The sequence below is a fragment of the Pleurodeles waltl genome, chromosome 1_2 (assembly GCF_031143425.1).
Source record: "Pleurodeles waltl isolate 20211129_DDA chromosome 1_2, aPleWal1.hap1.20221129, whole genome shotgun sequence".
NCBI lineage: Eukaryota > Metazoa > Chordata > Amphibia > Caudata > Salamandridae > Pleurodeles > Pleurodeles waltl.
The window spans coordinates 987,005,415-987,032,586 of NC_090437.1; the positions used below are offsets into that span (position 1 = coordinate 987,005,415).

Genomic DNA, 27,172 nt, shown 5'->3' on the forward strand with positions numbered 1-27,172 from the left:
AATAGAAATATAAGCATAAGAAAACAACTCTTCAAATCTCACGTAGGTGAGAGACTGTACTCTAGCTAGACCATCTAATCCTTTAAAAAAGGTTGTGTTTTCCAAACAAACATGTTTCAAAGCTTCTTTATACAGTTTCTGATGTGGGGAGTTGGGGAAATGTCCATAAATTGTCCATCAGCAGGTGTGGAGAATCTGAATTTGAAACTGTGGTCATGATGAAATGAGAGTCCAGGGGTAATGGCGAATGGTCAATATAATATAGGCTATATGAGGCCTAAGGTGGTACCTGGCCTCTTAAAGCTTACAATGTTAATTCACTTTGCTAAAAACCCTTAATTTCATAAGCTCTTATGTCAGTCATTTTTCGTTTTCTGTTTTAATAAACTATACCAAATACTTATACGAGATGGAACATTTTCATTAGCTTCAAAGACTATCAAAAACACGTGCAATACCATAAAACATTTACCGAGCCCCAAAGGAGACTGGAAATAAACCCCAGATGTCATCAAGGGTCTGTGTCTGGCCCTTATTTCTACAAAAATGCTTTTCCAGGTAGGTCAAACTCAATAGCTCTTGCATCTTCAGTTTCACAGCCAGATTCACTTAAATATTCCAGCTATTACACACCAGTAGTTTACCAATCATCAGTCTTCTGAAGAAACTAGATACTTCTCTATCAAGCCAAGCACAGGAAACTAGCAATAGGTTCAGAATTATAAAGTACTTTATATTCCCAAATTCTTTCCAAAGACCATACCACGTCTACAAAAGACATCTGTTTAAAAATACTTTACTGCTCTGCGCTGTCAGCAAATTCAGTCAGCGCAAGTATCTCCGACATCCATCTCCGTCTTTTAAACACAATTTAGTTGATTCTCTGAGACTATATTGTATGTTAAACCGCTCCTAACTTTAAATATGGACCAAAACTCATCACACTTTTTAAAGCTTTCAATAATTTCCCCTTGTCTAAAGTGGTCTCCAGTTGTAATTCTCAGTTTCTTGCATTTGAAAACTTGAGGGGGGAGTAGTACTTCCCCCATAACAGCTTTTTTGTGTTGTGTTTTACTTTTTCGATCAGTTGCATTTGCACATTACTGCAATTTCCCAGATTTAACCAGCTCGAAGGGAATCTTTTCCAATATAGCAAAGAACAACATATACACCCCAGCCTGAATTCACCAATAATCAGAGGTATCTGTGTCATCTTGTGGGTAAGTGCTCGAGGGTCATCGCTGCTCAATAAGGCAGCTAACTGCTGGGGTGACAGAGAGAGCTTCAGACTCAAATAATGGGGTAGAGGTTTGAATGAAGAATAGACCAGACAATATATGCTGGGCAAAAAAAGAGGGTAAATGTGAGGAAGGGTGATCTGGTGAGTGAACTAGTTCCTTAAGCGGGATCGCTGGTCTTGTTGAGGAGCAATAGATGATCTTAGAGTAAAACAAAAAGGGAGAAAATTGGGGAATAGAAGATGGAGGTGAGGGCATGGCTGGGCCAGAAACTCAGTTGGGGAGAGTACTTAAGTAGCTACCTGGAAAGGACAATTATGCATTACTGTGGACCACCACTTACATATAAAGATTCCTCAGTTATAAAAACCTCCACATTCTTCTAGTTATAACTTCGTGGATACTATCATTCAGTCAGTCTGGTGGCCCAAGAGAGCGCCCACAAGCCTCTTTCATCATGGTCCTCCAGCAGGTCAGGATGTTTTGCATCTTCATTAGGTACCCTCACATGGCATGGGTCAAATGCCTCTTTTGATGCGTGGTCAGAGCGCCTCTGAACTTGAAGCAGCTGCTCCGTGGCACCTACAAAGGACCTTACTGGTTCTCACTCACTCCAACCTGTTTCCTTATCAGACTTTCCCCAGCTGTTGCACTTTTTTGTGCATGTATTAGTTTGAGTGAGTACTTTTCTTTCTTCAGCTGGCAGCCTCGGAGAGGATGTCAGCGAGACACAACAGAGGCTTTCCATTACTTTGAATCTTCCTTTTCTCTGGTTTACCTGAAAGGTCCTCCATCTGTTCACATTTGGCGACCAACTGTGAACTGTCTTTTATTACGTTGGACAGTGTTTCATCTCTTGACTTCTTATTTCACACCTCAAGCTATGTTTTGCACCTTCTTGAAGTACCTCATTCCAGTTCTATGCTCTCACTGGTTTCACCTGGATCACCAAGTACTGATTTCCCCCTGACAGGTCCACCTGACCCACCCCTGGTTGTTGCATGTTCTCATTTAATGCCTCTTTTGCTAGGTCCACACATTTAACTTAAAGCCCCACGTCTGCTGCCAGGCCATGCACTGAACTTTGTATATCTTAGAGGCCCTATTCAGAGAATAATTACATCATAAGGACGTCTTTGTTTCTATGAACTTGCCCTTCCAAGCTCTCTTTTATTCTTAAATAGTTCTAAATGTGTCTTTCACTCAGTTTCCATTTTAATAGCATTCATCAGGACTCTGCCTTTTCAATAAAAATAGTGATGCCATTGCTAGTATTCTTTGTGAAACAAAGACACCAAATGATCACTCATGAAGTTGTAAAAACAATTTTTTACGGGTTTTTTTTCATCGAGGATAAGTGCAAATTAGTACTGGATTAAAGTTTAAGAGAGGGAAAGCACGTAAGAGAGTCCAAGGGAAAGACGATGGGAGGGATCGGAAAAACGTCTTTCCACAAAAGCTGTGCAGTGATCATGTGGTAAATGTAAGTAGAGGGGTCATTGCGAGTTGTGTGGCATGAGTAGGTTGCCAGGAGGCAATCACTCTTCTAGCAGTGGACAGTGTATACATTCCCCCAGTGGTAATTGAATGGATCTGGTGGGGACAGGCTACCCATTTGCCGCAAACCTATCATCCTCCAACTCCATTCCGAAGTCGCAGGTGTTTTTACTAGGTGTGATGGTCCTGCACCTTTTATTACGGGGTGCAGTACCACTGGACACCTCTAGGGGTACCATTCAGAGTGACTCATAATGAGGGCCTCACCCACACTTGAAGGCTGTTGGGGGTGAGTTACAGCATGACAAAGGAGAGATGTTGGTCACAGATCCATAGGTAGATTATGATGATTAAGACTGCAAGTCTGCTGGTTATTTGTTTTTCACCAGGACTAATATATGGTTCCGATTTTGAGTGACCCGGCACATGGTTTAGAAAATCTTTGGACCACGCTGAGTTACGAAAATCCATACCTATATTCGTTTTCCAGAAGTCAGGCAGTGAACCCTATTACACTCTAGATTACAGCAGATTGCAAAAATCTTAATGTTTTTTTTAAAGACATCAAGGTTTAATTGTAGAAGTTCTGCACTTAAATTAAGAGTATTTGAACCAGTGCAGTAATCTTCAGGGTAGCATTATGGATCATGGCTATCCTTCTGCCTTTGTGTGTTCAAATTTCTCATATTTGCCCTGGAATCAGTATGTCAGTCAAATGGTTATTTTCTGCATGAAGGGGAAACTCTGTTATGATTCGGGCCCTTGTTACATTGAACATAATATTGACGGACTCGCAATCATTTTTTGGGCATGTAAGTTGAAGTTGGATACGCAAAAAAAGCACCTGTGAGCAAAGCTTTTGACATCATGATGCGCAGAATCAGTACCTGTGGAAATGTATGTTTGCAGCTTAAATTTGGACCAGTACAACATCTGCCAGATAAGAAGGCAGTGAACACCTGCAAAGTTATAGATGTGTGTGTATTCTCTAACTTTTCAGTGGTTTCAACCAGACTAGTAGCAGCACCATATGTTAGTAGGGTGTGAAGGACATCTAAACAACCTAATATTTATTTGAGGCTGTAGGAGAGGGGATTTTTCCACAGGGGAATAGTTTCCCTGGGAAGAAAATAGTGTAGGTGTATTTTTAAATTGCACTGGTAGCATTGTATATATTTCCATGTGCCTAGCTAAGGAAAGTGGGATAGTGAAACTCTGTCAGTTGAAAGAGAAATCTTGCTATTTGTTGATTTCCATCTCCCTCTGTGGAGCTTTGTGATGGTGCCCAGAGGTTGTGTGGCGCTTCACGCCACTGAAGAGCATTAAGCAGTGAATTTCATAGAGTGCCGAAGACTTCTTACACTATCCTTGTTGCTGGCTAGAATCTCAAGAGCTAGTAGTGGGTGCTTGTTAGACTGATCAGATGTGGAGTGTTTGAGTTTCTGTGGAGTCTCCTTGGCTCGAAGGCAGACCTCAGCATTTTACTTAAGCACAGCAGGTTTATCACCCAGAGAACAAGTGGTATCTTGGTGATGCCGTCTCCATGTAGGAATTGGAGAGAAACTCCCACCTTAGAGAGATACTTTTGTCATTACTCCTCCCTTTGGGTGACCTGAATTATAGGAAATGCTTAGAAACCTTTTTACGTCGAGCCTAGACAGCTGTCTGCAAGACCTGTTGGGATGAGTAAAGGATTTTCTGCCGCTGCCTGCCTCTTATCATAGGTTGAAGGCTGTGTTGCTCTTGTTTTGCTGCCTCCTGACTGATTTGGCAGCGGATATGTCACTTCCTGTTCTTGTCTGAGGAGCACTGCCCAAGCACAGTTCAATTATACCTGCTTTGTTTTTCTGTTGTTTGGTCAAACAATTTTTTGTTTCCCCTGCCTCTCGTGTTTGTCAGAAAGCAGTCTTGTTCACGTGCGGGGTTCGTTTTCCACGTTTGCCCTTCACTGGGTTCTTACTTTACATAATCAGTAAATAAGTGTAGTTGTGTCTTGTCTCTGTGTGTGTGTGTGTGTGTGTATGTTTTGTAAAACATTTTTTTTGTGGCATTATATAGCATGAAAACGACCCAGGTATTGAATCCTCAACAGCGGCTCTCCCTGCACAACGGGAGAGCCGATACTACAATATTCACTGCACTTGGGGAAACTCACCCAATAATGCCTTGCAGGCATTCCTTTTACAACACATTTTTGCCCATAACTCAGCCTGTGATGGTCCTAGGACAATGGGACCACTACCAGAACATTCAGAACAATGTGCTCTTTCTGCCCAGGCCATCGTCCAAGTCACACTATGTCAGAGGGGGCCCAACAAACATAATATTTTCCACTATTCATATATATTTTCACTGTCTTATAACTGGAACTTTTGTTTTTATAGCTGAAAGGAGTTTGTGTTATAAGGACCTTGTTTGTATTAATACTCTGACAGCCCTCTCAGGCCTGCAGATGTGTAATGCACTATGTTCTCCAGGGACTGAAAAATAATAATTGCCCGAGGTACAACTAAGTCAGTCGCCTCAACATGCACATCTAGCCACGATCAGTGGTACTGCACCTTCAGCTGTTGACTTCACAGGGACATCTAACCACCACCAGTGGTACTGCTTTACAGGGACATCTAGCCACCACAGAGTCATCTAGCCATGACCAGTGGTACTGCTTTACAGGGACATCTAGTAGCGACCTGCAGCACTTCACCCTTGTACCACTGACTCCACAGTAAAATGATATTTAAAAGGCCTGCTGGCCCTGAAAATGTGTAATACACTGTGCCCTCAAGGGGCTGAGTATATGGTTATACTGCAATGTTCTTTATCACTCTTTCTTCATGTGATTATGTCCTCTAGGGGCTGACTATATGGTTTCTTTCAAATGCTATTTTTAATGTGGTGCTTTGTAGGGGCTGTTTGGACCATTACAGTCTAATGCCAGATGTATGAAGGAATGCACAAACACAGTTTATTTCTGATAAAGGATTAATGTGCTGCATAGCTAAATATTTATAATGTCCCCAAGGTGAGATTGTCATTATCATTTACAACACTAACAGCTCTAACTTTCCCTAATGCGAGACCTATTGCATTGCAAATGCTTGTTATTAGACTAGCGTCAACCGACCGTAACCCACCAGGATGCCTGTTGGGTTCTTGCATGCTCCATGAGCTCTAAAGATGACAATGTTGATGAACAAACAGTTCCAGTGAAGAGGGAAGCAGACAGCAGAGCAGGCCTGAATGTGGTGCACCTTAAATCTACACAACCTGACTGACCCGAGTATCAATTCCTCACATAACTCATATGAACACAAGTTAAGACTTGAAAGCCAAAGGAAATGCAAAGAGCAAATCACAGGGAATTCATTCTTCCAAGTAAGTAAAGTTCCCCACGCACTACCACTGTCATGCCCAAAAGGCAGCAAGCTCAGAATGCAGCTAAAAGCGTGTGGCATATTATCAGAAAAAGAATCACATCAGAAAGCTATCTACTGTTGATTTTTTTTAATTTTATTTAATAGGTGTTTCTCCAAGGCATTTACCTTTGAGGGAAGGACATTCTAAGTTTGTGACAGTAGGAGAACTGCCACTGTCAGGCAGTACCCATCCTACGCACGTTTGCCACCTATCCACTTTGTACCTGGTCAAAGCCTTCATTTACAGTTTAGAATCAAACACCAAAACAGATTACATCTAGGAAGCTCTTAGTTTACAGCGGTTGCTGTTACAATGTTCGCTTCTCATTTTGAAACTGCCTGTCAAGATGCAAAGCAGAATCAGTTTCCAGTAATTCAGTAAAATAGCACTTCTCTTATTCTTCAGCATTATCAGCTTCACCTATAAGTATCATGATTTACAATAAGCAGCACTTCAAAGGAAAATCTAAAAGTGCTCACACTCACTGTCAAGAATACCTGTTTACTTTTGAGAAGTGACAATATTCTCCCGCTAAGTGTGTTGCAGCAGTGCTGAGAAGTGCTGGTACTCTCACTCTGAAATTAAAGAAGTGCATGTACTCAGTACCAGACAATAACTGTCCATTTAATCAATCAATAAATCAGTATTTTTAAAGCGCAGCTTCTCACCCGGGGGTGGGGGGGTTATCCAGGTACTGAGGGTTGTTGCTGCAAACTGGTAGCCTCTCATTAAAGAACCATGGGCCAGATGTATCACAGGGTTTTCCCCTTCTGTGTCAATGGGAAAATGTGTTCGTACATATGGCCCCATGTCTTGTGCTCCATCCTGAAGTTGAGGAGGGTGTACATGGTATGCAGGTGAAGGAGGAGGTTGTTCCAGATCATGGTGTCAAGGTAGAAGGAGCAAACACTGCAGTCGCTGTGGTGAACACACAGGACTTGGACGAGGGAGGTTGAGCGAAGCTCTCTGGTGGGCCGGTGGAAGGAGAGTCTGTGGTTGATGAAATTGGTTCTGATATTGTGGAGGGCTTTGTACGCGAGGGTGAGAACCTTGAATGTACACCTCTTGTGCACAGGCAGCCAGTGGAGACCTCTGAGGTGGGGGTAGATGCCTGTCCACCTAGGAAAGTCCAGGATGAGACTTGCCTCTGCATTCTGGATGATTTGGAGACGGTGGAGGAGCTGGTTGGTGAGTTCGGCTTAAAGGGCATTTCCATAGTCCAGTGTGCTGGAGATGAGGGCTTGGATTACCGTCTTTCTGGCTTCAATGGTGATCCATCTCAAAATCTTCCAAAACATGCGGAGGCTGTGAAAGTAGGAAGAGGCCACTGCGTTTATCTGTCGCTTGAAAGAGAATTTGCTGTTGATGATGCCGAGGTTATGGGCATGGTCAATCGGGGAGGGGGTTGTCAGAGCATAGAGGTGTCGTCCCAGGGGTGGTGTTGTTTCTGAAAATAATCACCTTTGTCTTGTCTGTGTTCAGTTTCAAGCAGTTGGATCGCATCCATCTGGCAACGTGGGTCGTGGTGTTGCTGAAGTTGGCTCTGAGGGTGGCGTGGTCTTCGAAGAGGGAGAGTTGTGTCGTCCAGGTATGAGATGATGTTGAGTCTGTGGGACCGAACAGTCTCGACCAACGGCATCATGTAGGTGTTGAAAAGGGTAGGGCTGAGTGAGGACTCCTAGGGGACCACGCATAGGATGTTCTTGGGCTCCGCGGTGAAAGGTGGGAGGCGGACTCTCTGGGTGCGTCTTGTGAGAATGGCGTGGATCCATTTGACGGCATTGTTTTGGATCCCAATTTGGTGGAGTCTGGAGATATGAGAGTAGTGGGAGACGGTGTAGAACGCGGCAGAGAGATCAAGGAGAATCAGGGCTGCCTTCTCTACATGGTTGACGAGGGACCTGATGACGTCCATTTCAGCGATCAGGGTGGTCTCTTTGCTGTGGTTGGTGCTGAAGCCTTATTGGGAGGTGTCCAGCAGATCGATTTCTTCCAGATGTTTGGAGATCTGTTGGTTGATGGCTCTTTCCAGAACCTTAGCTGATATTGGGTGGTCATTTTTGAGTTTGCTGGGGTCGGCGAATGGTTTCTTCAGAAACAATTTGACCTCTGCTTGCTTCCATGCTTTGGGGATGGTGGCAATCCTGATGGATGTGTTATGGATGGGTGCGAGGCAGCTGCTGATTTCCCTCTGGCCCAGGTTAAAGATGTTGTGGGGACATGGGTCGATTGGTGAGCTGGAGTGGCATGAACTCATGAGTGCTGCTGGTTCCTGGATGGTTAGTGGCTTCCAGTCGGTGAACAGGTGGATGGCGGTGTTGTTTCAAGGGGTCAGAAGGTGGTCAATGCTGGTGAGTTGGGTGTGAAAGTTGCTGCAGATGGCTGTGATGTTGTTGTGGAAGTAGTCGGCTAGCTTGTCACAGAGGATCTGGGAGGGTTGGATTGTTTTTTCGGTGAGTTGTTGCATGCTCTGTTCCTTGGGGCGGTTGGTGCTTTCCTCTATGTGGCTGAGTAGGGCATCCCTTTTAGCTTCTCTGAGGCGGAGGTGTTATTTGTTCAGTGCTTCTTTAAATGTGGTGCGGTCCGCTTGGCCTCTGCTCACACACCATCGTCTTTCTAGCTATTTCCAGTCTCACTTGATTGTGCGAAGTTCGGGGGCTTGCTGGATCTTCTGATGATTGAGTTGCTTGTGGGAGCGACTTGGTTGGCGTCATTGAGGATCCATTCGGATAGATTGCGAGCATCTTGCTTGGGGTTGCCGGAGGGGTTGGGTTTGCTGAATTTGAGGGCAGAGGTCCATTGAGTGTCCGTGATATTTCCCCACCTGCGGTAAGGGGGATGAGAGTGTGGTGGAGGGCTCTGGTTTGCTTGTTATGGTGAAATGTACAATGTGGTTGTCAGTCCATGTGAACTCTGTTGTGTGAGGGAACTTAATCAATCAATCACAGACATTTATAGAGCGCGCTACTTACCCGTTAGGGTTCCAAGGCGCTGGGGGGGGGGGGAGGCTGCTACTGCTCGAAGAGCCAGGTCTTGAGGAGTCTTCTGAAGGCGAATAGGTCTTGAGTCTGTCAGAGGTGGGTAGGGAGCGTGTTCCAGGTCTTGGCGGCGAGGTAGGAGAAGGATCTGCCGCCGGAGGTGGTTCGCTGGATGCGGGGGACGGTGGCGAGGGCGAGGCTCGCGGATCGCAGTTGGCGGGTCGGAGTGTAGAAATTGAGTCTGTCGTTGAGGTAGGTGGGGCCGGCGTTGTGGAGTGCTTGGTGTGCGTGGGTGAGGAGCTTGAAGGTGACCCTCTTGTTGACGGGAAGCCAGTGGAGCTCTTTGAGGTGAGGGGTGATGTGGCTGTGGCGGGGTGCGTTGGTGATGAGTCGGGCTGAGGTGTTTTGGATTCGTTGGAGTCGTTGGAGGTGTTTTGCTGGGATTCCTGCATAGAGTGCGTTGCCGTAGTCCAATCTGCTGCTGACGAGGGCGTGGGTCACTGTCTTCCTGGTGTCGGTCGGGATCCACTTGTAGATCCTGCAGAGGGTGTTGTAGCAGGAGGAGGTGACGGCGCTGACTTGTCTGTCCATGGAGAGTGCGGAGTTGAGGATGAATCCCAAGTTGTGGGCGTGGTCCGTGGGTGTCGGAGCCGTTCCAAGGGTGGTGGGCCACCACGAGTCGTCCCAGGCAGAGGGGGATGTCCCGAGGATGAGGATTTCTGTCTTGTCAGTGTTGAGTTTCAGGCGGCTATTTCTCATCCAGTCTGCGACTGCTTTCATTCCTTCATGGAGGTTGGCTTTGACGGTGGCGGGGTCGTTGGTGAGGGAGAGGATGAGCTGGGTGTCATCAGCGTAGGTGATGATGTTGAGGTTGTGACGGTGGGCCACTTGTGCGAGGGGGGCCATGTAAATGTTGAACAGCGTTGGGCTAAGGGAGGAGCCCTGGGGGACGCCGCAGATGATGATGTTGGCTTCTGAGCGGAAGGGTGGGAGGCGGACGGTCTGTGTTCTGCCGGAGAGGAAGGATGAGGTCCAGGCTAGGGCTTTTTCCTGGATGCCGGCTTCTTGTATGCATGATAGTAGGGTGCGGTGGCAGACCGTGTCGAAGGCCGCTGAGAGGTCTAGGAGGATGAGGGCGGAGGTCTCGCCATGGTCGAGTTGGCGTCTCGTGTCATCTGTGGCGGCGATGAGGGCGGTCTTGGTGCTGTGGTTGCGTCTAAATCCGGTTTGTGAAGGGTCGAGGACGTAGTTGTCTTCGATGTGGCGTGTCATTTGAAGGTTGACGATCTTTTCTGCGACTTTAGCTGGGTAGGGGAGGAGGGAGATGGGGCGGAAGTTCTTGAGGTCCTTGGGGTCGGCTTTGGGTTTCTTGAGGAGGGCGTTGATGTCTGCGTGCTTCCAGCTTTCCGGGAAGGTGCCTGTTTCGAAGGAGGCGCTGATGATCTTGCGGAGTTGGGGCGCGATGATAGAGTCGGCTTTGTTGAAGATGTGGTGGGGGCAGGGGGCAGTCGGTGATCCGGAGTGGATGGAGTTCATGATTTTGCGTGTTGCGTCGTCGTCGAAGTTGGACCAGTGTAGTGCTTTCCTCTTATCTAGTTTCTAAGCACTAACATAACACAACAGAAATGCACTTCTGAGGTCAAAGAAGACTTTTATTGTTGTTAATTCTTCCCCAACCACAATATTTATGAATGACGAATTAGTAGCTTTCAAGTCCGCGTTAATCAAACAAAATATATCAGTTTGCAATATACACAGCAGGTTATATTTATAAGATATTGAATGCAAAGCAAAACAAATACTTCACCGTGTGGGAACTATCTACAGCTTCATCTTTCTAAGGTCTGCAAGCTGATGACCCCTGTCAGCCGCGAGAAAGAGATTCATCTACCCACACGGGATTGCTGGCAGCTGGCGCCAAGCTCCAGCACGAGGTCCGGCAGATTCGAATCTGACCCTCTGCAGCCTGTTACATTCGTTACAAAGGTGTGCCCCCTCCTCTCAGACCTGGGAAACTGAGCAAGCCTTTTGGAGACTGGCCAGGTCTCCAAGACTACTCCTGTTCCCAAGCTCAAGCGAAGAAAAAACAACACCCATGTACTCTCTCTTATCATGTCTAGTCTACTGTGAGAAAAACATCTTGGTTCTCTGGTGCAAAAACACAGCTTGGAAAAATACAGCTTGGATTCTCAACTGCAATGTCTAACTCCACGTTAAAGGCAATGGGCAGCTAACCTAAATATCAAATGCAATGTCATGTTAAAGGCAATAGGCAGCTAACCTAAATATCAAATGCAATGTCTAGTGTCATGTCAAAGCCAATAGGCAGCTGAGCTGAATACAAAATGCAATGTATAATATCATGTCAAAGCCCATAGGCAGCTGAGCTGAATATAAAATGCAATGTATAATATCATGTCAAAGCCAATAGGCAGAATATCTAATAGCATGTCAAAGTCAATAGGCAGCTAAACTGAATACATCATGTCAAAGCCAATAGGAATGCAATGTCAAAGCCAATAGGCGGCTAGACTGGATACAGCATGTCAAAGCCAATAGGCAGAATACCGAATGTAATGGCTAATGCAATGTCAAAGCCCATAGGCGGCTAAACTGAATACAGAAAGTAATGGCTAATGCCATGTCAAAGCCAATAGGCAGAATACAGAATGTAATGACTAATGCAATGTCAAAGCCCATAGGCGGCTAAACTGAATACAGAAAGTAATGGCTAATGCCATGTCAAAGCCCATAGGCGGCTCAACTGAACAAAACATACAATGTGCTACTGGTGAACATTGAGCAACTAATATGCGCAGTGGTGAAACACAAAGTCATTGGTCAAAACAAACTCCATCAAATGGCAGTACAACCAGGCGGTGATGGGGTTGGCAATGCTTGGGTTCGAGGTGGTAACGAAGGTGGGCGTGGTGGGGGTGTTGAAGCTGCTGTGGATGTCGGCGACCTTGCTGTGGAAAAAAGCGGCGAGGGAGTCGCAGAGTTCCTGAGAGGTCGGGATGTCGTTGACGTTGGCGCAGGGGGTGGATAGTTCCTTTACGATGCATAAGAGGTCTTTGCTGTCGTGTGCGTTGTTGTCTAGGCCGTCTTTGAAGGAGGACCCTTTGGTGGTTCTGATGAGGTGGTGGTGTCGGCGGGTGGCGTCTTTGAGAGTTATGTGGTTGTCCGGTGTGCGTTCTTGGAGACATTTCTTTTCCAGTTTCCTGCAGGCGCGTTTGGAGGCCAGGAGTTCGTCAGTGAACCAGGAGGCTTTCTTGCTGGCGAGGTTGCTGGGGGGTTTCTTCAGTGGGGCGAGGATGTTGGCGCAGTTGATGATCCATTGTCTGAAGTTGCAGGCCGCGGTGTCTGGGTCGGTGGGCTCGTTCGGTGGGTTCTGGGAGAGGGTGCTAAGAAGTTGTTCTTCGGTGACTTTGCCCCAGTTGCGGCGGGGGAGTTGGCGGCTGTGGAGGTGTGCAGTGTTTTTGTTGTAGGTGAAATGGATGCAGTGGTGGTCGGTCCAGTAGGGTTCGGTGGTGTTTTTGAAGGTAATGTGGTCGCTGGTGGAGAAGATGGCGTCCAGTGTGTGTCTGGCGGCGTGGGTTGGTGATGTGGTGAGTTGTCTGAGTCCGAGGTTCGTGAGGTTGCTGATCAGTGTGGTGGAGTTGTGGTCGTTGTTGTTCTCGAGGTGAAAATTGAGGTCCCCGAGGAGGATGTAGTCCGTGGAGGCGAGTGTGTGGGTGCTTGCAAGGTCCTGCTGCTGGCTGTAAAAAATGGGATCCGGGGTGTGTCCCGCAGTTTTGTGGTGCTGGTGACAAGCTTCTTAAGTCTGATGTTACTTCGGTTGTCCAGGAGGTTGGTGGAGTTGTGGTCATTGGAGGTAGTCAGGTGGAAATGGAGATCTCCTAAAAACATGTAGTTTCTCGAGTCGATGGCCAGGGGCGTAATGAATTCGGCAATAGCCTTGCAGAAGGCGGGGCAGGGTCCTGGGGGGGTCAGTACATGGGGGTTCCTTTGATGGTGGTTCTGGCGTTGGTTTGGATTAGGAAGTTAAGGTGTTCCATGAGGCGAGACGCCTGTTCCTCGATGGTGGCGCACAGGAGGCTGGCATTATGAATGATGGTGAAGCCTCATTCATGTTTGTTGTGGCGGTCTTTGTGAATCTGCTTGTAGCCTTGCGGGATAGTGCAGGTGATGTTGGGGGGCCAATGCGGGTGTGAGCCAGGTCTCAGTGATGAACATCAGGTCCGGACTGAGGGTGTTAATGGTCTCCCGTATTTCTGTTGTGTAATTACAGAGGAATTTTGCATTGAGCAGTAGGCAGTGGAGTTGTTTCTCAGGATTGGAGAGTGGTGGAGTGGGTCCAGTGTTGCAGGTGAAGCAGCATTGGAGGCAAGCAAATGGTCCGACCGTGGTCCTGGTGGAAGTGCGGCAGCAGTTATTGTCTTTGTTTATATGGGGCCAAGTTACAGAGCTCTGCAGCTGAGTATCAGCGAATAGTGGGAGAGCCAGGATTCCTGGCACTGGGCGCGGTCCTGGTGCGGATGGACACAGATGGGCTTGCCGTGGTGCACCTTCAGCACTCCAGCGGTGCGCACACTATGTACATGCGCCGCTGCTGCCATTAAGTAGGTCCTGGGGTGGGAGGACCACAATGAGGAGGAGGGCGGGCTGGTGAAGGTGAAAACAAACTGCGAGAAGGCAGCGGGGCTACGCAGGAGAGTCAAACAAGCAAAACACGGGGGCACAAACTGACCAATCAAAGGAGAGCAGACCAACCTGCAACCAACTCACCAGAGCAGAGTCGATCAATAAATCAGAAGGTTGTTGTAAAGAGCAGACTTGTCACCCCAGGGGGTCTCCAGGCACTGCTCAGGTGCTCGGTTTTTGGCTCAGTGGGAGAAGGCGGTCGAAGAGCCAGGTTTTGAGTTGCTATTTGAATGTCTCCAGTAAGGAAGATGTGTAGGTGGATGTTGTTCCAGGATCTAGCAGTGTGGTAGGAGAAGGAAGGTCCTCGAAGTCATTTGTGCTGGATGCAGGGGACATGGACCTGTGCGACAGTGGCTGATCAAAGTTCTTTGGTCGGTTGGTGGAAAGTGAATCTGTTGTCGAGATGGGCAGGCCCGGTGTTGTGGAGGACCTTGTAAGCCAGTGGAGAGCCTTGAGGTGGGGGGTGATAGTAGTTCTTCTTGGGAAGTTGAGAATGAGTCTTGCTGCAGTGTTCTGGATAATTTGAAGGCGGTTAGTGAGCTGCTTAGTGGTTCCGACTTATAGTGCATTCCCGTAGACTAGGCGGCTAGAGATGAGTGCCTGGGTGACTGTTTTTCTGATGGAGAAGGGTATCCAAAGGAAGATGTTGTGGAGCATGTGGAAGCAGACGGAGGAGATGGCATTGATCTCTTGCTTCATGGTAAGTTGTGTGTTAAAGATGTTTCCAAGGTTGCATGTGAGGTTGGAGGGTGTGGGAGGGAGGCTGATGGTGCTTGGCCACCACGAGTTGTTCAGGAGGATGGCTTATTTCCGAAGTTGAGGATCTCTGTTTTGTCTGAGTTTAGTTTGAGGCAGTTTTTCATTCAAGCGTCGATGTAGGTCATGGTGTTTTGGAAGTTGGAGCATGTGGAGGTGGTGTCGTTGTCATTGAAGGAGAGGCTTAGGAGATGTTGTCTGTGGTTTTGTGCGACGCCGGTAAGGGGGGGATCATGTAGGTGTTGAAAAGGGTGAGGCTGAGGGAGGAGCACTGGGGGACACCACAGATTATATCTTTGGGGGTGGAGACATAGGGTGGGAGGCGCATCCTCCGAGTACAGCCGGAGGCGATCCAGTTGAGGGCACTTTCTTGTCTGCCGATGCTGTAGAGTCTAGTAATGAGCGCGTGATGGGAAACTGTGTTGAATGCTGTGGATCGGTTAAAGAGGACGAGGGCCACTGATCCACTGAGGTCTAGGAGTCATCTGATGACTTTGGTTGCTGCGATCAGGGTGGTCTCAGTGCTGTGGTTTGGTCAGAAGCCAGATTGTGATAGGTTGAGCAGGTTGTTGTGTTCAAGGTAGTCCGAGAGCTGGCAATTGTGGTCTTTTCCAGGACTTTGGCGGGAAAGGGGAGTAGCGAGATAGGGCGGTCTTGAGCTCTCTCGGGTCTGCTGGGGGCTTCTTCAGAAAGGGTTTGACCTCAGCGTGTTTCCAGGGGTTGGGGACAGTGGCAGTGGTGATGGAAGTGTTTAGGATTTCCGTGAGGGGTGCTCCGATTAATTCCTTTCCCAGGTTGTAGAAGTGGTGCAGGCAGGAGCCCATCAGGGAGCCAGAGTGGATGGACGCCATGATGGTAAAGGTATCTTTGGTGGTGAGCTGCTTCCTATTGGTGATTCAGGGGAGGTGGGGCGAGGTGGGTGGGAGGTTGAAGTTGCGGTAGATGTCTGCAATTTTGTGGTGGAAGTAGTCTGATAGTTTGTCACAGAGGACTTGGGAGGGGGGAATCATGTTTTTGGTGGCAGAGGGGCAGGAGAATTCTCTGACAGCGCTGAAGAGTTCTCTAGCGTGGCTGGTGCTTTCTTCGATGTGGGTGGTGAATGCTTCTTTCTTGGTTTCTCTGAGTCAGTGGTGGTACGTTTTGAGGACAGACTTGAAGGAGTTGAGGTTGGCAGACGTTGGCAAACAAGCAGAGGGGGAGGCAACCAGATGGCGAGGTGAGCTTGCTTGAGGACCTGCTCAATAAGCACTGTAATACCAGGAAGGTGCATATTATTACAAATTTCTTCCTGTTAATAACCTAGATTTTTTCAGTAACATGTTCTTGCTGTTAAACAGTTTTAGAAAACATTGCCAGTAACGGTTTTACTGCAGTGTAATCCGCAGTGTTGTGGCATGGTCTCATAAGTTACATAGAATACATCTATACCCTTTATACTGGTGGACCCCTTTATAATGTAGCCCATACTATGGATTTCAGCAGATTCATATGGCCATGCTTCACTAATACTAGTTAAATGAAGACATTGTGTAGAATTGATGATGTAACCAAACAAATTACATGCCACTTGTTCATATACCGAGGAGTGGAGTTCTTCTTTGCATACTATATCAACTAGTCAGAATGTAACAGCTATCCTACTAGTGAGACAAAATCTAAAGGTTGTAAAGACAGAAATATACAGGACATTGAATAAGTGCCACTTTACTCAAGACATTTCCTGCGGGGAGATTTTCCAGGTATTTCTGTAAGATTCTCGCCTTATATCTGTGTTCCAACTCTAGAATTGCAATACTTTGAAAATTGTTTTATGAAGATAGATAGACGGATGGATGGGCAGACCGATGTATAATGTACTTTTCAAAATATTTCTGTTTTCCAGTGCGGCAAGGAGTGTGCTGTATGTGAAGAAGGATGCACCAAACCTCGTCCACCCGGCTGCCCTCACCTATGTGGTTTGCGATGTCATTCTGGGGAATGCCCGCCTTGTGTTCAGATGATGAGAGTGAAATGTCATTGCAAGATCTCCACTCTTTATGTGGAGTGCATGTGCGTAAGAAAGAACTGAATAAGCTCCCTGTTTTACATCTGTGTTTATTTAGTATTTTCAGCAGTATTTGTAAGTGGCTTTAACTGTTTTTTTCTGATAGAGACATTTAAATGTAGATTCCTTTCCTTTTGAATAATTCCCCAAGCATCAGACTGGATCCAGAAATGTTTTCAGCAACAACCCTGCGTGTCAGCCTTTGGTGCTGTCAGCTCCACATCAGTGTCATTCTGCACCAAATGTGACATGCGCCACCCTACAGAGGTGTTATCCATGTGTGATGACATTAGTTCCTTTCTTTCTGCACCAGCAGATCTTTCGTCAGTCAACAGATCTGGAGCTCACCCTTATCTCATTGACACTTTAAATTGTAGACGTTATTCAATATGCAAGGGAATTATGTCACTTCCCAAGTCCACAGGGGCTAAACCCCATGGGGGATGTAGCAAACAGATGTCTGTGACTGACCCACATGTGGTTTGCCTGTGGTGATTAGGGTTAGAATCTGACTCTAAGGCCTGCAGGGATTTCACCTTGATACATCCAAGGCGCTTTGAAATCAGGAAACAAGCTCTTTGTAGCAAAGTACTGCAAGACCCAGATCTGTTGAGGTCTAAAAAAAAGGTCCCAATCTCATTCCAATGGTCTTTCCTTTGACCAGTCTTCTTCATGCTCTGAGCCTTCAGGTAAGTCCAAAAAGAAGCGCAAGAAGTCCAAGCGAGAGTCAGCCCCATCCCACCACTCTGTTTCCCTAGAAGCTGTAAGGGGTTCGTACCTCCAGGTCATGCATGCCCCCAAAGGTGGTCTGCTTCGGAGTCCATTCTGACCCTGGTCTAGTGGCAACTGGAAGTTCCAGATCTGTTGGCGACACCACAGCAAATAAAGGAATTCCACAATCCTATGCTATGCCTTTTTGGCATGTTGCTGGCTCCCTCTGGAATTCCTATAGGGCCCAGGTCCCGAGCGGCCTCCTATCTGGGTTTTCGCCTGCGGGCTCGCCTTTGGTGCTAATTTGACCCTCTGGACTTTGGTACCGTTTCTATACCCAGCACTACAACCCACCACAGAATACAGTGGTGCTAGAACAGTTTTTGGTATGGGGGTGCTGTCATCAGTGTTACATCACTGAAGTCTTCGGGATTGTGAAAAATTCAAACATCACACAAACAACAAGTGTAGCAAATGAGACACATCCATTCAGCAGGAGAGAGCGAATGGGGCTGTATGTAGCCTGTGGTGCATTTTGGAGCTCACTGTCAGAAATATGTTACTGTCAGGTAAGTACAGGTTAGTTTTTGAGGTAAGTAAAGCACTTAAAAGTTCAGTCTCCAGGGCATAGGCAGCCCTCCGGTGGGGGTTCAAGTCAACCCCAAACACCCAGCACCAGTAACACAGGGTCAGACGCAGAAGTCAGAAGGGCCCAAATAACATAGGCGCCTTGGGGGTGGGGGGTCCCAAGCAGGCACACAAAATACACCCTCAGCGGCACAGGGGCAGCCGGGTGCAGTGGGCAAACAAGGCATCAGGTTTTGTATAGAAATCAATGGAGGGACCCGAGGGTCACTCTGACAATGCAGGCAGGGCGCAGAGGGAGGCTTCTCGGGCCAGCCACTGACTGGGCAAAGGTGAGGGGCGCCTGCTGGTCACTACTGCACCGGTGGTTGGTTCTTCACAGGCCTGGGGGCTACGGATGCAGTGCATCCTCCAGGCATCGGGTTTCTTTGTTACTGGGCAGTCGCGGTCGGGGGGGGTCCTCTGGATTCCCTCTGCAGGCATCGTCGTGGGGGGTGCAGAGAGGTCGGCTCAGGGTGGACACGTCGTTGGAGTCACCTGGGGGTTCTCTCTGCAGCATTGGTTTCACTGAACACGGGCAAGGGGCGTCAGGTGCAGAGTGGTGGGGACTCACGCTTCTGGAGTGAGGTGAGAGTCCCTTTAAAGATGTTTTCTTCTTGTTGCTTTAGACAGGGCCCTTGTCTACAGGAGTTTCTTGGTCCTTTGGAGTTGCAGGGCAGTCCTCTGAGTCGGCAGGTGGCTGGGCCCGCAGGATGCGTCGCTGTTGCAGGTTCTTTGAATCAGGAGACAGGCCGGTAGGGCTGGGGCCAAAGCAGTTGTCGTCTTCCTTCTTCTCTGCTGGGTTTTGAGGTCAGCAGACCTTCTTCTTGTTAGGTTGTCAGGAATATGATTTCCTGGGTTCAGGGTCGCCCCTAAATACTGAATTTAGGGGTGTGTTTTAGGGCTGGAGGGCAGTAGCCAATGGCTACTGTCCCTGAGGGTGGCTACACCCTCCTTGTGCCTCCTCCCTTTGGGGAGGGGCCACATCCCTAATCCTATTGTGCTAAATCCTCCAAAGCAAGATGGAGGATTTTCTAAGGAGCAGGTCACATCAGCTCTGGTCACCTTAGTGGTGGACCTGGCTGAGGGGGTGACTCCTGCTTGTTTTTCTCATTATCTCCTCCAGACTTGCCGCCAAAAACGGGGGCAGTGTCCACAGGAAGGCTCTCCACTAGCTGGAGTGCCCTGGGGAGTTGTAACACCAAGCTTGAGCATTTGAGGCTCACCGCCAGGTGTTACAGTTACAGTTCCTGCAGGGGGAGGTGTGAAGCACCTCCACCCAGGACAGGTTTTGTTCCTGGTCACAGAGTACACAAGGGCATTCACCCCGTGTGGTCAGAAACTAGTCTGGACGTGGCAGGCTGGCAGAAACTGGTCAGCCTAGCACTAGCAGTTGGGCTGGCATGCAGGGGGAATCTCTAAGGTGCCCTCAGTGTGGATTTATTGTGCTGAGAAGTTTGATTCCAAACTTCCCTGTATTCATTGTGGCCATTATGGAACTATGGAGTTTGTGTTTGACAAACTCCCAGACCATATACTTTTTATGGCTTCCCTGCACATACAATCTCTAAGAATTGACTTAGATACTGTAGGGGCATAATGCTCATGCAGCTATGCCATCACCTGTGGTATAGTGCACCCTGCCTTAGGGCTGTAAGTCCTAATAGAGGGGTGACATACCTATGCCACAGGCAGTGGGTTGTGGGTATGGCACTCTGAGGGGAGTGCCATGTCAACTTAGTCTTTTTCTCCCCACCCGCACACACAAGCTGTGAGGCAGTGTGCATGTGCTGGGTGAGGGGTCCCTAAGGTGGTGTAATGCATGTTGCAGCCCTTAGAGACCTTCCCTGGCCACAGGGCCCTTGGTACCAAAGGTACCTTTTAGAAGGGGCTTATCTGTGTGCCAGGGCTGTGCCAATTGTGGAGACAAAGGTACAGTTTTAGGGAAAGAACACTGGTGCTGGGGCCTGATTAGCAGGGTCCCAGCACACTTTCAATCATAGCTTGCATCAACAAAAGGCAAAATGTTAGGGGGTAACCATGCCCACAGTGGCATTTTCCTACACAGAGTATCTCCCGGGAACATACAAAGACTTTGCAGACCTGCTCAGCAGAATGCAGTAACAAGTCCATAAATGGGAGTGCCTCCCACTAGTCCTTCAGAGTTACTTCCGAAAGCGGGAACCACCTCGGATAGATCTTTTCGACCACAGCTGAAAAAATAAAATGCATAAACTTCACCTCCAGGTACCTACACCCTTAACCCAAGGGAAATGCTCCATGGATGAACTGGTCAGAGATATTTTCCTACACTTTTCCTCCTTTCGCTCTCATTCTGTTTCTAGTTAGACGGATCAGGCAAATATCTCTCAAAATGATCCTTGTAACTCCAACATGGGCATGCCAGCCCTGGTTCACCACAGTAATGGATCTCTCACTAGTCCCCAATGTGAAACTTCTCAACAGACCAGACCCCAAATCCCTCAGCCTTTCAATAGGGCTCCTAAGGTCATAGAGTTTGTTTCTCTAGATCTGCCTGCAGAGTGCATGGACATCCTTATAGAATATCGTAAACCCACTACCAAAGCATGTTATGCTGCAAAGTGGAAAGGCTTTGTTTGCTACTATCAACCCAAACATATTAATCTCATCAAAGCTACAGTCCAAGACATTGGGGGTCATTCTGACCCTGGCGGTCCGAGACCGCCAGGGCCATTATGACTGAAAGCACCGCCAACAGGCTGGCGGTGCTTTTTTCCCCACCGCGATAATCCGCCAGGGCAGCGCCGCTTGCAGCGCTGCCCTGGGGATTATGACCCCCTTACCGCCAGCCTGTTTCTGGCGGTTTTCACCGCCCGGAAGAGGCTGGCGGTAAGGGGTGTCTTGGGGCCCCTGGGGGCCCCTGCACTGCCCATGCCACTGGCATGGGCAGTGCAGGGGCCCCCTAACAGGGCCCCGGCCAGCTTTTCACTGCCTGCCTAGCAGACAGTGAAAAGCGCGACGGGTGCAACTGCACCCGTCGCACGGCCGCAACACCGCCGGCTCCATTCGGAGCCGGCTTCTGTGTTGCGGCCTCATTCCCGCTGGGCCGGCGGGCACAAACTTGGTTTGCGCCCGCCAGCCCAGCGGGAATGTCGGAATGGGGGCCGCATGAGTGCGACCGCATGGCGGTTTCTGCCTGGCAGGCGGCGGTCGCCCGCCAAGGTCGGAATGACCCCCATTGTCTGTTACTTGCTTCATTTACAAAAAGCTAATTTAGCTTACAGTTCCATTCACTTACATTCCACAGCTATAGCTGCTTACTTATAAAACAGACAACACAAATCCCTCTTTAGGATTCCAGTAAATAAAGCATTCATGTAAGGTCCTAAACAGGTCATTCCACCAAGAATGCCCCTTAGACCATCATGTAACCTCAGTATTGTCCTTACTAGGCTTATGGGTCCTCCTTTCGAGCCACTTCACTCATGTCCTCTTCAGTACTTCTCATGGAAAGTGGCCTTTTTAGTTGCTATCACATCTGTTTCTTCGCACTGATCCAAAGTTCCTTCCTAAGGTGGTCTCTCAGTTCCATATTGAGTTACCAGTCTTCTTTCCACAGCCTGACTCAGTTCCTGAAAGAGCTCTTCACACTTTAGATGTTAAACGTGCATTAATGTTCTATATTGATACAACAAAAGAGTTCAGAAAGACTAAACAGCTTTTTATAGTTGTCTCATTATCTCATAAAGGCAATCCAATATCCAAAAGTAGCATAGCTAGGTGGATAGTTAAATGTACTCAAAATTACAATTTCCTGTCACTTCTGAGCCCGCTCTACCAGGAAGAGGGAAGCCACTATGGCTTTCCTTGGAAATATACCCATAGCTGTCATTTGTAAATCAGCTACATGGTCTACACCACTTACATTTAAAAAATATTATTGTGTAGATGTATTTGCAAGTCAGCAAGCTAATGTAGGCCAAGCAGTGCTGAGAACAGTTTACCAATCAACTGCAACTCCCACAGGCTAGCCACCTCTTTCATAGAGGGACTGCTTTGCAGCCTATGCAGAGCATGTGTATCTACAGCCACACATGCCATGGAATAGAAGATGTTACTTACCCAGTAGGCATCTGTTCGTGGCATGTAGTGCTGTAGATTCACATGGACCCTCCCTCCTCCTTGGACGGCTATGGACATTTCAGTTGCTTTATATTTGATATAGTTGTACATATGTAGATTCATTTGCATGGATATCTCTTTCCCTGTACTTCCTCTACACTCTTTTCTCACCTGCCTACGGGAAAACAATCTAACAAAGTAGTCGATGGCCATGCGCAGTATCACCGAGAAGAAGGAGTCACTCGATCCCATGACTCAAAAATGCTTCTTTCAAGAAAAACAACTTGCAACACCCTGGACCCAACACTAGATGGCAGGAGCATGCACAGCATGTGAATCTATAGCACTACATGCCACGAACAGATGCTTAATGGGTAAGTAACATTTTCCTTATTAGGCACATACTACTGAATACTACACATTCACTGAGCAATATCTACGAATAGGCAGAAGGAACCCAAGGTTCACACCCCTTGCGAGGTCAGAACTCTAAGAACACAGTATCCCCTCAGTACTAGAGACAGTATAAGGTGATGTCATTATCGGATGTCAGGCTTCATGGTTTTGTCAGTGTCACCATACAAAAAAAAAATGTGTCATGGGACTCGTACAACACCATTATAGATCATGTTGAATTTTACCAACTTACAATAAACTTCATTAACCCGTATATTTTGCCATTGGCACCTCTATCATTGTCATTAGATTATGGTCAATTTAATATAACGTGCAAGAGTCTGTCTTCTACTTTCAACATGCTGCCACTGCAGCTTTAGGACCAGTTACCAACAGTGGTCTTGGAGTGCTTCTACACTGAACAAGCCTCTATTGGAGTCATGGCAACTTCTAGAGGAAGCTTTTCTACGTGTCTTCTACACTTCCGACAGTGGTCAAAACACACTTTTTAATCCATTGGTGGTGGGCCTATGTTCCACTGGAGCACCACAAGAACCAAATCAAAGCTGTTAGCTGACCACACCACTCTTCAAAAAAGTGGCCCTGCGCCGTGTTTCAAATTTTATTAGATGCAGGACCTCCTTCCTTGTTGATGCGGCACCAAGCATGTGCTTAATTCTGGGGCAGCACTGGGAGCCCACTCCTGCACTGCCCGGCCAGTTCCCCCACCTAGCCAACACTTCTCTGTCCTGGCACAGGAGTCAGCATCTTGTTCCTCCCGCCCACGTCAATTGGTGATGGACGGTCATGCACTGTGCACTCCGCTTTCCCCAAACATGGGCGCAGAGACCTGGAGATGCACATTGCGGCAACCAAGGGCACAGCGAGGCTTATCTGTTATCTTCAGTCCTGGGAAATGTGGGCACCTGGGACAGATTACCTTGCATCAGGTCCGAGTGGATGGGGTCCCCAGAGTCATAGATCTTCCAAGGGGGGGCACATACATACCCCTTCACAGTCCTTAATACTTGAATTGACCCCAGGGCCCCTGTTTGGGCTTCTGGTACTCCATTTACTGGGAGCTTCCTCAGCAGCCGCTCCGTAGCCTGCCAGCAGAATACCCTTTTAGCTGCACTCCCAAAGCCCCATGGTTTGAGCCGTTTTGCAGGGCACATGTATTTCAGCAGTGAAGTTAGTGACCCCTCCTAACAGAGATCACCCATCTACAGGACCAGTTCCCAGAAACTGTGGGTGAATCCTCCAGTGTCCCCCTCCTCCCACAGGTCAATCCCTCTTTTGTCCCTCAGATGGTGCAAAGGGACTGCACCTTTGGTCATGGAGAAACACTCCTAGTCCCTGGTTGCCAGCTGAAGAACAAAAGTGCTCAAGTCCATCCTTGAAATAGACTCAGGTGGCTGGCTTCTCTTTCCAAATGGCCATTCCTTTGACATCATTGCCCCCAAGTCCAGAAAGTTCTTAATATTTGTTTCCTTGTGCTGTGTTTTTAAGTGGGTGGAAAGTTCTAGAAGCTGCACATCCATCACTCCACCCTTGCCCCATCCCATCTGCTCAACACTTTGGGACATTTCAACGTGGTGGTTTGAAGTGGTGTGTTCAAAGACCTCCCAGGTGCCTCAGCTGCCTGATCCCTTCTGCCCAAACTTCAAGGTGGAGCCTCTTCAGTGCTGGGCTCCAGACGTCTGGCTATTCTCCTTTCTTTCTGTGGGATTGGGCTTGCCCAGACCAGATGTATTGTAAAGAGCGATAACAGTTTTTCATGGTTCCCCAAAGGAATTTTTTAAAAAGTAGAGGGCTAAGGGGGCAAAATATTTCTTTTTTCAATATTTCACTTAAAACATAGCTGTAACCATACCCAGTCCTGGTTCTTTGAAAATGATAATATAGCTGTTGATTCTTCTTCAGTTATTTTAGCTTCTTAAAAATAAATGTAATTCTACATTAAATTCTAACTCTGACAAAATTCTTGCCTCCATGCAGCTTTTTATCTCTCAATGATCTAAACTCTCCTTGTGGTGGAGGGTCTATTACTGATATGTTAAAGTAGTCATTGCTTTTCAACCCACCTTAAGCTTAATGTATTCTATGTGGTTTCTTTTTCCATCTAATCGTCATTGTCTAGGCTGTTTATTACTTGTACCATAAAGGAATTGTTTTGTTTTAGAAAGGGCCTGCTATTCACAGCACGACATCCGGTTCCCCTCTGGACTGTCTCAGGCATCTGTAAACTCTGTTTGTCCATGTGTGTTTCTGTTTATTTGCTGTAATAACTTAATTTCACTTTCTGGAGTGAGCTCATGGCCTTATTTCCTCCCATGCCCCGTGTTGACTGATTTAGCTGCCTCCAAGGTCACGTCTTCTTGCTTGTTTTTTATTAAGTAATGGTTTCTGTTTCTGGTTAAAACCCGATCCCTAAAATGTGCCTCACCTTGCTGCCAGAGTCTTTGTAGTTGCCTTAACACCTATATTATTCTGTCCATGAGCGCAGTCATTGGTATATGACTTGAATGTGATTTGAATTTGGTATCTAAGAATACAATTCTATCTATTCTGTCAGGTAGGGAAGATGTGCAGATAACATGATTGATTCTGGTGTATATCGTCTATACAAAAGAGAGGAAACCTCTTCTCTTATAAGCTGTTTTCAATGTAACCACTATCCTTTTCTTTGACCTGTGAAAATAACAATAATGAAAATCCTCTAGACCTCCTTTTTTTGCTTGCTTTAAGTAACTGTTTATAGTGATACCTCTGACCTTCATGCCCTATAATTCCTTAAGTATTGTGAGGCTATTACTAGGAGAATGCAAATCTCATATACTTGAGATACTAAGTAGCTACTTTAAGTAGCTCCCAAATCTTAGTTTGATCACTAATATTGTTCTTTGCATTTTATCGTGCAACTTTATAGTCTCAGCACACCCAGTTGCTTTGAATCATCAGATAGTGTTTCCCCTTCTGCTGTTTAGCCATACAAAGTGCATCTAACTTCCCTACTCAACCATAAACCATCCCTTACATGATCATCCGGTTCTTTACTGTTGTACTTTTTTTGTGTCCCCTCACAAGCCTAGTACTTGGTTTGCCAAACTCCCATCTCAAATGTTTTCGAAGCGATACACCTAAAAACAAAGTGGGAAACCATTAGACCATGAATTATCTGGGGGCTGGTACACTGACTTAACCAACTTTAAACTTCCACTTTGGCCCTCACTGTCAATATATGCATAGTCTTAATAGCACCTTGTTATTTAAAAAACGTAGTTTCCTTTTGTTCGTGCTATGTAACATCCAGAAATAGTGCTTTACATCCCAGCCATTTACCTCTTAATCAAAGCCCAAAAAAACATTCCCTTCAAGTAATCTCTGGTGGCTTGTGTTGCTCCACGCTGAGCCTCATTCTGCCAAATCCTCATCACCTTTGTGTTGCTGTTTCTGTCTATCACATCTTCTTTACTTAGTGTTGTTTGAGTAGCATGAAGAGAATGGTTCTGCATTTTCATCATGCTGAAAGAATCTGTTCTTTGAATCGTATGTTAATTATGTAAGACATTTTTGTTTTGTTGAGGCTGAAATAGTGTTATATTAGTATCAGAGAGTTGAAATGGAAATTTCTTGGACACTCTTCATAGCCAGGATGTGATCTTGAACATTTCTCTTTGCTTCTGCAGAGTGTCAAAGAAAGCACCTGAAAGTATGTTCATTGTTGATGGATACTGATAACTGCAAATTCCTCACCTTTTGAGTTCCCCAATGTGTTAAACTGTATTAAGAAACTGTTCAGCAATTGCTCTCATGTGCCGGTAGGTGATGCCAGTGGACTCTGCAGAGGTGTCATCCGGAAATGACAGCATGGAGCAGTACGTAGGCACACTTAGCACGATGATGTCAGTTCCTTTTCCTCGCCCTTCAACACTGATCCAGCGCCCTGCTCCCAAATTATTGGTGTGTTTTTCACCAACTTACAAACGACTTTTCAGTGACAGTTAAGTAGGGACATGTCTCTCCTTAAAACTACATACTTGAGGCTGTGATGCACCTGCAGGAATCAGTTGTTGGTTATGGATCTGCAGGACATCTACCTTTGGTTTATGGCCTTCCAGTAGGGCTGCCTGCAAGCTATTAAATTGTCTATGTAGCCTAGTCCCTCTTTGGTCCTGAACAGAGGAGCATTCAACTGACAAGAAGAAGACGCTGCAGGCGGCACTGCAGTGCCAAACTCGGGCCAAGGCAACTGATCAGCAAAACAGTGGAAAAACAGGTGCATCAAATCTGTCATGGTCAAGAATATACAAAAAGTATCTCTGGAAGGAGCTCTAGTACAAGTTCAGTACAAACTAGGATCAGAAGCAAAATATACCTCGAGTCACTAGAATTATGTGGCAATGGAGGACCAAATTTGTTAACCAAATTATGCAGCAAGAAAAGGCAAACTATGCGACCTAATGTGACACACTGTGTGATGATATTACTTCATTTTGTATGTTAGCACCGCCTGGGCAAAGGTTTCAGCTGATGAGTACCAGTTTAACATCCAAATAAGGAAAAAAGCAACTGAAAGATGCTCAGTCAACTTTGCATATAGGGCCTTCCACTGTGTGACGACACAGGTCGCCGTGATGTTAGTACTTTTTGATCCAAATTGAAACAACTTTGTGTTAAAATCTGCAGATTATGCAGCAGCT

General features: G+C 46.9%; 1 protein-coding gene across 1 annotated transcript in view; it reads left to right on the forward strand.

Annotated features, from left to right (window-relative positions):
- NFXL1 (nuclear transcription factor, X-box binding like 1) overlaps positions 1-27,172 on the forward strand; it is a 588,746-nt gene that overhangs the window by 426,544 nt on the left and 135,030 nt on the right. The window contains exon 18 of the mRNA XM_069201637.1: positions 16,473-16,639. Coding sequence (XP_069057738.1) covers positions 16,473-16,639 — 167 coding nt within the window. The remainder of the gene's footprint in view (positions 1-16,472; positions 16,640-27,172) is intronic.